The sequence below is a fragment of the Eumetopias jubatus genome, unplaced genomic scaffold, assembly GCF_037043125.1.
Source record: "Eumetopias jubatus isolate StellerSeaLion01/CBP00866 unplaced genomic scaffold, mEumJub1_p1.0 scaffold_10, whole genome shotgun sequence".
Classification (NCBI taxonomy): Eukaryota; Metazoa; Chordata; class Mammalia; order Carnivora; family Otariidae; genus Eumetopias; species Eumetopias jubatus.
This window is the reverse complement of record NW_028274816.1, coordinates 26,055,263-26,067,561: the sequence shown is the minus strand read 5'-3', so window position 1 is coordinate 26,067,561 and position 12,299 is coordinate 26,055,263. Positions and strand designations below refer to the sequence as shown.

The following is a 12,299-nucleotide window of genomic DNA, read 5'->3' as shown; positions in this document are numbered from 1 at the left end:
TCTTTTTATCAACCCACTCCACCAATATATTAGATACTCATTTTATCCATTACCAGATTCTTTGAGCTCTGCCTTCAAGCTGGATCTCAAATCCAGTCATGCTACCCTAGGCTAAGGTATTTCCATCTCTTGTCTGAACTATAGTGATAGCCTTCTCCTTGGTTCTCTTGCTTCTGTTACTACCCTCCCCCAGTCAGTTCTCCACATCAGCCAAAACGATCTTAAAGAAATGTGGATCAGATCATGTTTTGCCTGTACTAGGAAACCATTCTGGTTTATAGTGTCAGCTAATCCACCCTCTAACTGGAATAATTTCAGCTTGAAAGTAGTAACTGTGCTTATCTTTTTCCAGGAGGAACAGCACAGCATGCTGGGCTCTGGATTTAAAGCTGAGCGTTTACGAGTCAATTTGAGATTAGTCATAAACCGTCTTAAACTATTGGAGAAAAAAAAAAGTGAGTAATGCATGATTGCCATATATTTTCTTTCCCCAAATCACTGGGGTTTCCCATCCTAATACTGGCTCTGTGAGGCTAGTACTATGAAGTCTTAGGGATCCCATATCCTTTAAGCTTTAGATAATGACTGCTGCTCTTTGTGACAAGTTAGATTGAATCATTCTGTTGCAGGGCATTGGTAACATGACTCCTGAGGTAAATTTGTGGCTATAACAGCAATATTCTCACCTAGACAAAGGACCACATTCTGGAGACTAGATGAGTTGGGACTAGATTTGGTAAAAGACAAGTGAGCTAGGATGTACTAGAAACACCCACTTCGCTCTTGGGGTAGAAGTCTTCTGCAGGCCACGGCCCAGTGTACTGCTGCTGTGTGAGTGGATGGGATTTGTGCCTTAGCGGAACTGGCCCAGAAAGCACGGAAAGAGATTGCTGACTATCTGGCTGCTGGGAAGGATGAACGAGCTCGGATCCGAGTGGAGCATATTATCCGAGAAGACTACCTTGTGGAGGCCATGGAAATTCTGGAGCTGTATTGTGATCTGCTGCTGGCTCGGTTTGGTCTCATCCAGTCTATGAAGTAAGATAATTTTGTCTTTTTTTTTTTAAAACTTAATTTAGGTATGATTTATAAAAAAAACTGTACATATGTATACAGTTTGAGTTTGGACATACGCATACGCCTGCATACCATCACCACAATCAAGGTAATAAACATTTGTTACCTCCAGAAATTTCCTTGTGTCCCCCCACACACCCTTTTTTGATAAAAACACATGACATCAGATCCCTCCCCTTTTAACATTTTTTTTTAAGATTTTATTTATTTATTTGACAGAGAGCACAAGCAGGGGGTGCAGCAGGCAGAGGCAGAGGGAGAAGCAGGCCTCCCGCGGAGCAGAGAGCCTGATGCAGGACTCGATCCCAGCACCCTGGGGTCATGACCTGAGCGGAAGGCACTTAACCGACTGAGCCACCCAGGCGTCCCCCTCTTAACGTTTTTTAAAAAGATCGATTTCTTTCAGAGAGAGCGTGCATGCAGCAGGCGGGAGGGGGTGGAGGAGCAGAGGACAGAATCCCAAGCGGACGCCGCGCTAAGTGTGGAGCCTGACAGGGGCCTCGATCTCACAACTGTGAGATCATGACCTGAGCCGAAACCACCCAGGCGCCCCTCTACTCTCTTAACATTTTTAAGTGCCTGGTATAGTATTGTTAACTATATGCAGTGTTGTTCAGTAGGTTTCTAGAACTTCGTCTTGTATAACGTAATGAAATGAAATAAGATATTTTGAAGACCTAGATCAAATCACCTTTTTGAGAAAGGGATTTTGAGAAGGGAGTAATACTGGTCTCCTACTGCATGTGGGGGGCTAGAACCAGGGGACTACTTCACATACCCAAGGACCTTTTTCCTAATACCTTTGCTGGAAGGCCTGATCTCCTTGTAAACAACTGAAAAAATAAGGACTCTGAAATCAAAAGGTCTAAGTTTGAGTCTTGGCTCTACCCTTTCCTGACTTTGTGACCTTGGGCTTGTCAGAGATTCCCGAGAAGTAAAATAGGATGATGAAAATGGCTAGAAGCCCTAGAATTATTTGTGAGAATCCAGTGAGATTTGTGCAAGAACTTTAGAGGCTATCAAACATATGATACAAATTCTGGGGTTTTGTTGGTTTGTTTTAAAGGAATTTTTTCTTTTTTTTTATAAGATTTTATTTAGGCATGCCTGGGTGTCTCAGTCGGTTAAGTGTCTGCCTTCAGCTCAGGTCATGATCCCAGGGTCCTGGGATTGAGTCCGATATCAGGCTCCCTGCTCAGCAGGGAGTCTGTTTCTCCCTCTGCCTCTCCCCACTGGCTTGTGCTCTCTCTGGCTTACTCTCTCAAATAAATAAATAAAATCTTTAAAGAAAATTTTATCTGTTTATTTGAGAGAGAGAGCACAAGCAGGGGTGGAGCAGAGGGAGAGGGAGAAGCAGACTCCCCACTGAGCAGGGAGCCCAATAGGGAGCTTAATCCTGGAACTCCGGGATCATGACCTGAGCCACCCAGGTGCCCCTGTTTTCTTTTCTTTCTTTTTTTTTTTAATTTTATTTATTTATTTCAGAGAGAGAGAACGAGAGATAGAAAGCACGAGAGGGAAGAGGGTCAGAGGGAGAAGCAGACTCCTTGCCGAGCAGGGAGCCCGATGTGGGACTTGATCCCGGGACTCCAGGATCATGACCCGAGCCGAAGGCAGTCGCTTAACCAACTGAGCCACCCAGGCGCCCGCCCCTGTTTTCTTTTAAAGAATATTAAATTTTATTAATTTTTTTCCTTAATTAGGGAACTAGATTCTGGTCTGGCTGAATCCGTGTCTACACTGATATGGGCTGCTCCTCGGCTCCAGTCAGAAGTGGCTGAGTTGAAAATAGTGAGTACAACGAGTTTCAGTGATGTCTGAGGTTTGTCATATTTTTAGGTTGGTTAACAAAATTCACTTCTGCTAATTTGACCAGATATTTTGTACCCTTTTCATGGTGTCTTTGAAACAGGCTTTTATAAATTTGTCTCTGCCTCCTTTTCAGGCCTTATATAATGCAACAGAACAGTGTTGTCAAACTTAATTTTTTTTAAGGAGCAAAGTTTTGTGTTTCTCCAGTTTTGTCTTATTTTTATTGTAATGTTACTTAAGTATATTCAAATAGAAAAGTTCTTAAACGACTGTAAACCAGTAAAGTTAAAATAACATTAACTGTAGGTGACAGATGTTTTGCTTCATTCGTTAATTCCACAAATATTCATCGGGTGTATGTTACAAGTTAGGTGGGCATTGAGGGTACAGTAGTGAGCAAAATATGACACCAACCCTACTCTTGTAGGTTTAAAATCTAGCAGAAGAGATAGAAGTTAAAAACTTCCCCGTGACAACATGGATATGGCACTGACTGCTAGGATACAAATTCACTTGAGTTGTTCTCTCCTATTTTCTGCATCGTTGCCTTTTTTGTTTTATTCTCTAGATTGTCTCAGTCATCTCCTGACCCGTCTTTTGAGATTTCCTGGTCTTCTGTATGTTTTTATTTTTATTTTTATTTTTTTAAAGATTTTATTTATTTATTTGACAGAGACACAGCGAGAGAGGGAACACAAGCAGGGGGAGTGGGAGAGGGAGAAGCAGGCTTCCCGCGGAGCAGGGAGCCCGATGTGGGGCTCGATCCCAGGACCCTGGGATCATGACCTGAGCTGAAGGCAGACGCTTAACGACTGAGCCACCCAGGCGCCCCTGTATGTTTTTATTTTTAAGAGCTCTTTTTAATTCTCTATTTGAATACTTACTTCATAGTCTGTTGCTTTTGTTTCATAGCTGTAATGTCTTTTAACTGAGAATATTAGTTTCTTAATAACTTTTCTTGTTCTATTTCTTATTTTTAGACTATTTTGTGGTAGAGGCTTTTCACAGAAGTTTGGTGACCCTTGATTGTTAGTTTATATTTGAGAGTGAGGCATTTAAAAAGCGGTTTGGAACCTCTTGCGTGCCTGGGTGGGGCTTATTGCCAGATGCCTTCACTGTTGAATGATCTAAGCCCTTTCTTAAGGGAACTCCAGAGTATCAGGAACTAGTTTTCTTCCTCAGTGTGGTCATTTCCTTCAGAGAGGAATCCTCTTTTTTACCTCGAGGTTATAAGCTGGCAGAATTTCTGAGACCCAGAGGAGAAGGAAGCCAAAGGTCTTATTCTTCTCTTTTAGAAGACTTAAACTTAATTTTTCTGCTGTCAGTATGTGTCTCTGCTCTCTGCTATGCTTGGAGTTCAGAATCCCTTCAGTCTAACCTCCCCAGAGAGTAAGCCTCCTGTATTCTGATCTGGTAGGGCTGGGAGTCAGAGTTTTGTGTGTAGAGGAATGGTGGGAGAGTAGAGGCAACTGCTCCTGCTTTTAGCTCACAACCCCGAGATCAAGAGTCCCATACTCTACCGACCGAGCCAGCGAGGTGACCCAGAGGCAGCTGCTGCTTATACAGACTTTTAACCTCAGTCTCTCTCTTTTTTTTTTTAAGTTTTATTTAAGTAATCTCTACACGCAATGTGGGGCTTGAACTCATGACCCTAGATCGAGAGTTGCATGCTCCTCCAGCTGAGCCAGCCAGGCGTCCCAACCTCAGTTTCGTTGTAACCTCTCCTGTATTCTTCCTTTATATTAAAATTTATTCAAGATGAAACACATTTACATGGTTTTAAACAGGTGAACTCATAAAGGAACTAGAAGAAAACTAGGCAGATTTAAAAAAATGATCTCATAGTGGAAAAGTCCATAAAACCCAAAAGCCGTAAACAAAGAGCAATAAATTTAAGAAAAATAAAAAATTCCTGCATAATATAAAGCAACCAAGAACTGTTACTTAAAAGACAAATGACAACCTTAAGTTGTAAGTACCGGGTCTGCATACTGAACAATGAGTGCCTCCTTACTGAACTCTCAGATGTTGGGGCCACTGGTTCAATGCCAGGCATCTCCTGCCTGGATTTTTTGAATCTTCTTCCTACACATACTTTGGTTTCTTTCAGTCTGTTCAGCTTAGGGTTTTGTTCAGAACACAGATCTGATTCTGTCACTACCCCTTGCTTTAAAGCCCTTTAGTAGCTGCTGTTTTTATGATGGAAATAATTCCTAATGTGGACTACATAGTTCTGCATTGTGTGGCCCCCTTGTGCCTTTCTTTCTTCATTTCCTATTAACACTCCTCTGTGGGGCTCAACACTGACTTAATTTCAGCTTGAGGATTGACCCTGCTTTTCTGACCTTGAGGCCTTTGCACATGCTGTTTTCTTTTTCTAGAATGTTCTTCCCTCCCTCTTAACTCCTGGTCATCCTTTACATCTCAGTGAAGCATCCCTTTCTTCAGGAAGCCTTACCTTTTCTTTTTTTTTTTGAGGTTTTATTTGAGAGAGAGAGTGAACAAGTGGGAGGGGCAGAGGGAAGGGAGAGGAAGAGAGGATCTCGAACAGACTCCGTGCTGAGCAAGGAGCCCAGTTCGGGGCTTATTCCCACAACCCTGAGATCATGACCTGAGCTGAACCAAGAGTTGGATGCTTAAGCGACTGAGCCACCCAGGTGCCCCCTTACATGACTTTTTTGATCAGATCTAATTTCACTGTTGTAAGTTATTGACAGTGTGTGTACTTTCACTTGGTGATACTTAACTGTGGCTACATTTGTATCTTTATATGTGTGACTAATGACTGGTTTCCTCAGAGATTCTAAGACTTTAAGAGTAGGAACAATGTCTGTTTTTTATTTATAGCATATGTCATAATGTCTATGGGAGAGTTTGGCATATAGTTACAGCTGAATGGATGGTGGATAAACAAATATGAACTAACATGTATCCCTTAAAAGTTTTACAGGCCCTGGTTTTTTTGAAATCCTATAATAGAAGCATGGTTACTGTTGATAGGAAGCTTGAAGCAGTCTATAAGAATGGTTTCCACTTTCATTTACTGTTCTTTTTTCTCTATAGGTTGCTGATCAGCTCTGTGCCAAGTATAGCAAGGAATACGGCAAGTTATGTAGGACCAACCAGATTGGAACTGTGAATGACAGGGTAATGAACATACTTGTTAACATGATGCAGTAGACTGGGTGTGGGCATATTATCTTGGCTTGATTGTAGTGGGTCCTACGGTATGGCTGAGATAATCTAGGGTTGCATATCTTATAGTGAGGGTGAGAAGGCTCTCTGGCTGGCAGTGCAGTCAACTCCTTACCGCTTCTCTAAACCTCTGATTGTGAGGCCCCCAGTCCTTTGTGCCCCTTTTGATTTGTGCATGTAGAAGCGAGGTGATGAAGAGTGGGTGAATTCAGATGTGGAAGGCAGCATTATCAGTCTTACCAACACCTGGGTCATGTGTAACCAGAGACCATGAGAGGGGCATGGGTTTGTAATAATGCTTTGTGACTGAAAAAAAAAATCATTTAACTGGTCAGAACCTCCTTTTTCCTCAATTTACCTGTAAAATAAGAGAAAGTTTAAAAGAGAGGTTAGGCTGATTGGCATAGATTTTAAACCTAGGTCTTTTACTTACAGCTAATGCACAAACTCAGTGTGGAAGCCCCACCCAAAATCCTGGTGGAGAGATACCTGATTGAAATTGCTAAGAACTACAATGTGCCCTATGAGCCTGACTCTGTGGTTATGGTAAGTAGAGAGTCTTTCAGAGTACAGAGGGGGAAATGAGTCTCTGGATATCATTTTCTTAAAAAATAATCCTATCCTTTGCACCAACGTTTGTGTGTGGGAGATTAAACCTTTGTCCAATTAGTGCCTTTTTGGGTAATGATAAATATGCCTGCATTTCTCAAAGAGTATTTAAGAATCAGATGAGATGAATGACTGGAAGGCACTTAGAAAAGGTACAAACCTTGATGCAAATACAGAATGGCAGTATTGCTGCTTTTCGATGAAGTTCAAGGAATTGAACCAAGAAATGCCCCAAGATCCCAAATGGATTCTAAAACTATTTATCAGGTGCCTGCCGTGTGTTAGTGCACCGAGAGCTGAGAATACAGAGAATAAAAACAAGTTCCCTGTCCTGAAGGGTTTACAGTGTAAGGGGGGCAAATATGCAAATAGTAATCATTCAGTTAAGGTCAGTGGGGTGTAGTGGGTTCTTTGCTGTGCTACTCAGACAGCACTCCCCCATCCCAGATAGACACACTTAAGGATAAAAGCATTTATTTCCCCAGCTCTTGAGAATACTGATGACTGGTGGCTCATACACTCTAGCAGTAGCCCTCAGAAGAAAGCTGCTTCATCCGAAGTCTTTTCTGAAGGACAGCCTATATTCAGTAACTGGGTTTTAAAGACTGTGTCCCAGTTAGGGGTACGTGTTGCAGGCCCATCCCAGCTCAGAGCTCCTTAAGGAATCGACTGAGCAGTTGTTGTGACTGTACGGCAGCCTAGCCCGGCTTCCTTCACTTCCCCACAGGTCTTTATCCCAAGGGACCACGCCAGTAACTTCCTCCACACTGGTCTCCATCTCAGAGTCTGCTTCTGGGGGAACCTGGCCTGCAATGTGGGTTAATGATACGGGTTTCTCTCTTCTTCTCAGGCAGAAGCTCCTCCTGGGGTAGAGACAGATCTTATTGATGTTGGATTCACAGATGATGTGAAGAAAGGGGGTCCTGGAAGAGGAGGAGGGGGTGGTTTCGCAACACCAGGTGGTGGACCTGATGGAACAGTGCCTATGCCCATGCCCATGCCCATGCCCTCTCCCAGTACTCCTTTCTCCTACCCACTTCCAAAGGGACCAGTAAGTATACATAGAAGTGTGGGTGTAAACTGTAGAAATGTCACAGAAGATGACACATTGGATGTATGAATACACAGGAGTTGTAGGTTGTCAAAAATATTCCTCAGTAAGAACATTTGGTATTAGTGATCATATTGTGGAAAAAATACTGGGATTTGGAGAAAGTCTTTTGTTAATGATGTGGGAAAATACAGAGAGATGGTGCTAGAGAAACTTTTTCTTGTAGCTTTACTGAATACCTTTGGGACCTGTTGAAGGCATACTAGTAGTTCTTTCCAAAAATGAGTACTACTTATTACCAGGTAGAAAAACCTCTTTTGTAGACAGAAAGATGGTCATTACTAGTAATAGGAAAGTCTGATTAGAATCTTCCCCTGTAGACATCGAAGCAGTTGATTAGTAATTTGAAGACTAGCCTTTGGCTTTAGATCTTTAAAAATCTGGAATCCTTCTGGGCTTTTTTTTCTTTTGGAGCTCTTGAATATATATACATACTGAATATATATCTTGAATATTCACGAATACGTGTAGGTATTGCTCCCTTACCATATACAAACCTCAGAAACCGCAAAATGGGGCCATGTCTCTGATGTTGCCTTTCTCCTCTTGCAGTCGGATTTCAATGGATTGCCAATGGGGACTTATCAGGCTTTTCCCAATATTCATCCACCTCAGATACCAGCAACTCCCCCATCGTATGAATCTGTAAGTGCTTGAGCCTCTTTTGTAAGCAGCAGGAGAGAGAATCCCATGAAGAGAGAGCAAAATAATGGCCACAGGGAAGGCAAAGTTTTGATCAATTCCTAGTTACCAGCATTGCTCTTGCTTTGGATTTTTGTGTTGCTTTAACATTGGTGGCACTGCTTTGTTTGCAATTAAGCCAGGAATCAGGAAGGAGCTGCAGATCTCCTGGAAAGTTCTAGTAGGGCACTTACCTAGTCTGTTGGGGTTGTTTTTTTTTTTTTTTGGTTGTTTTTGTTTTTTTAGGCAGAGAACTGTATTGAGCTGGTGTAGTCTTACTGCTAGAATATCAATTAAAATACCAGTTTTACAAATTCAAGACTGTGTAAAAGAATAGTGGCCAGATTTTTATCTTAAACAGAAGTGTCCAGTTAGTAAACTTCAGCCTATAGCATTAATTTTACATTTTCATCTTATAGATGAAACTTGTTATAAATATGGTAACCATGCCTTGAATTGAATTGTTGGCGATTGCATAGCTTTGATTCAGAATTAGAGGGCTCCTTTTCTGTCAGCCTTGTTTCCTCAGCTGGTATGTGCCTTTTGAGACCTATTTCCATCTGATGCATTACAGTTGGTAGGGCGTTTGCTGCAAGATCGCCCTGTTCCTGAACTTGCTTAGTGTTCTTTCCTTTGGTTTTTTCTTGGGCCTGGGTTTTCTTATGTTTCGGTTTTGCATGCATTGAAGCATTGCCCACAACTGTTTCTAGGAATGAGGTAGAAGATCTTCAGTATTAGAGGACTTGGTTCTTGGAGATGAATTCAGTGGGTTAGTGCTTTCTCTCTGCCCAGAAGGTGAAGGTATCAAAGAGAGGTGTTATGGTGTGGTAAGAATTTTCTTTTTCTCTGCTTGGTGGTTAAGAGTTTAACATGTTATCTGATTGGAAGATCAGGAAGGAGTATAGGGGGTGGAGGGGCAGTTTCTTTGGAGGAGGTTCTGTTGCTTCTGCTGAGCAGCTTAGCTTTTGGAAAAACAGGGGCTTATACCAGTATCAGTACTTTGTCATTGCTTTCTCCCCTAGTAACCGTCTTTGTGTTTCAGGTTGATGACATTAATGCTGATAAGAATGTCTCTTCTGCACAGATTGTTGGTGAGTGTGAATCAGAAACCCTCAGTGCTTGAACCCTTTGCTGTTTTCTCATTACTGCTCCTGCCTCAGAGATAGTGTTCATGTTTGTGGCATTTTACCCACATGCCCTGTCTTCTTCCAGAGTGTAGTAGGATGAAAATAGAACCTAGTATTTCTCTTGTCCAAAAAGAAAATATCTTTCTTGGTTGCAGAGAATCTCCCAAGTTCCTTGTTTCTGTTAATGGTATCATTATCTTTCAACCTCTTTATGTTCCTGCTGCTTCAACTTTCATTGTACCTAGAAATACCAAAAGAGATCGATCTAGCTATCTTTCTGTCTAGATATAGATAACATATTTTTAAACTTGAGCATTAAAGGGGGCAGTAGACAAAACCGTAAATGAATAGCTCAATGACTTTTCATAAAGCAAGCATGCTTGTGTGATCATCTCAGAAAATAAAACACTACTAGTACTATGGAAACCGGAGGGAGGGGGATACTTTTTAAATTGGAGATAGTTGTTTTATGGAGGTATATTTTGATGATACTTCAGTGAAACTGGTGTAGAACATTTCCATCACCCCAGAAAGTTCTCTTATGTTCCAGTCAAGTCCATCAATCCACTCTCTACTTTGGAGGCACTGTTCTTGTCAAGATTTTATTTTTAGAGAAAGAGAACATGAGCGTGCATGGGGTAGGGGGAAGGAAAGAATCTCAATCAGACTTCTCTCTCAGCATGGAGCCTGACATGGGGCTCAGTCCCATGACCAGAGCTGAAACCAAGAGTCGGATGCTCAACTGACTGAGCCCCTCAGGCACCCCACTATTCTTACTTTCTAAAAGTCATTGAGGTTTGCCTTTTCTAGAACTTAGATACAAATGGAAATGTACAGTAGGTAGAGAGGGGGATGATTTTAACTTGTAAAATACAAAATGGAAGACTGGTAATTCAGATCCTATTACGTCAAATAATGACATTAACATTCCTCATAAAAAAACTTTTTCCCCCTGAGCCTTAAAGAGGGGCTTATTCCAACAGAATTTTAGTACCACCCCTTGGACTTTGTTGTGATGGGAGCAGACCTTTGTGAAAGGGGACAGTCTGAGTGAATGCTCTGTGTACCTAGTCCCAGGTACCACACTTTGAATTTCCCTTAATCTTTTTTCTCACCATAGTAAAGTAAAACAGGACTCAGCTGTATTAAGGAAACATAGATTTAATTGTCCTGAAAATTATTGACTTTTAGAATTTTTTTAAAACCAGTGTTTTCTCCCATATTTTTGTTTCTGTCAAAGGGGATCGTGGGCTTTAAGGATCTGAGCCACTTTTCTCTGGTGTTTGTAACACTAGGTCCTGGGCCGAAGCCGGAAGCCTCTGCAAAGCCCCCTTCCCGACCTGTGGATACCTACGAAAACTTTGTACTACCGGAGTTGCCGTCTGTGCCAGACACACTACCAACTGCATCTGCTGGTGCCAACACCTCAGCATCTGAGGACATTGACTTTGATGATCTTTCCCGGAGATTTGAAGAGTTGAAAAAGAAAACCTAGTTCTCTTAAACCAGGCAACCTCCAGGCTCTGAGTTTTGAGACTGAGCTTTTTCTCCTTGTAACAAAGAATCTCCATGAAACTCGTTTTCATCTCTTAACCATCACTGAGCACACTCTTCCTTTGGGTTCTCTTCCTGCTCTAAGTTCTGCTGCTTTCCAGTTCTCTGTTGCTCCTAAGAGACTAATTATTAGAGACTATGAGGCCAGAGCAGCTGACCCTGGGCAGCTGAGCTTGTCCATCTCCTTTGAGTGTGAACCCAGGTTCTCCCATCACCTGTTTTTCTGTCCCTCCACGGGGGAGTGGGAAGGTGAAAGCATTATGAGGAGAGCTGCCAAAGATGGCTGGACACGGAGAATACTTCTTGAAGTCTTTCAGCCCTGTGCTGAAGTTCTAGACTTAGGAAAAAACCCCTCTGTCCAGAGGGATTTGTAGTGAGCAAGAATCAAAGCAAAGGTGTGCTATGACTGGGAGAGACTGACTCTGGAAGCCCCTTTAACAGTTCTTGGAAGCTCGGTGCTCTCATTGGCTTATACACTACTTCTTGCTGCAGGGCACTATTCTACCTGGATCCAGTTGCAAAGTTTATTGGGAAAGCTGAAGGCTTCTCTTGGATCTACTGGATTCTCAGGGAGCCCTCCGTGGCCTTTTGCTTTGAGTACTGTGTTCCCCTTTTACCAGAGGGCAGCACTGCCCAAATTCCTGTTTTCCCCCATGGCATGTTCTGTTGGATTGCATTTACTGGCGAATGAAGGACAGGTCACATACTGGGCAGAAGTCACCATTCAAGGCTAGGGTGGGCTTCCAGTTGCCTTAATAGAAGTACTCAAGTCTCTTGGGTAGTGAGCTGGAATGCCTACAGGGGAAGTGGAGTTCCTGTTTTCATTTGAAAACTTTGATTAAGAGAACCTTTAAAAACTGATTTCATATAAGTTTTTGGTGCCCATAAAAAATGTGGCTGCAGTTGTTGATTACTTTCCTAGGTGGATGAGACTTACTATTGTAACTTAACGGTGTTCCTTTACCCCCTAGCTGAGGCCATCCTTCCCCAGAGGGATGGCTTTGGGATCAGAAGATAGGACTCTGGCTTCTGTAGTGTAAATGTACACACCTGTTTCAAGCAACTTTAATGTTTTTGATTGGTTTGTATCTCATAGCTCAGTAGCTGATAATAAAGTTAAGAATTCTGTGCCC

The 12,299-nt window shown here is 42.2% G+C and overlaps 1 protein-coding gene across 2 annotated transcripts in view; it reads left to right on the top strand.

Moving 5' to 3' along the window:
• The window catches only part of IST1 (IST1 factor associated with ESCRT-III), a 33,715-nt gene extending 21,421 nt beyond the window's left edge, over positions 1-12,294 (top strand). For both annotated transcript variants that reach the window (XM_028092438.2, XM_088027465.1), the window contains 9 exons: positions 353-455; positions 858-1,038; positions 2,781-2,868; positions 5,953-6,036; positions 6,520-6,630; positions 7,544-7,744; positions 8,357-8,449; positions 9,528-9,576; positions 10,908-12,294. In XM_028092438.2, the coding sequence (XP_027948239.1) occupies positions 368-455; positions 858-1,038; positions 2,781-2,868; positions 5,953-6,036; positions 6,520-6,630; positions 7,544-7,744; positions 8,357-8,449; positions 9,528-9,576; positions 10,908-11,107 (1,095 nt within the window). In that variant the 5' untranslated portion in view covers positions 353-367 and the 3' untranslated portion in view covers positions 11,108-12,294. The remainder of the gene's footprint in view (positions 1-352; positions 456-857; positions 1,039-2,780; positions 2,869-5,952; positions 6,037-6,519; positions 6,631-7,543; positions 7,745-8,356; positions 8,450-9,527; positions 9,577-10,907) is intronic.
• Positions 12,295-12,299: the final 5 nt, after the last annotated feature.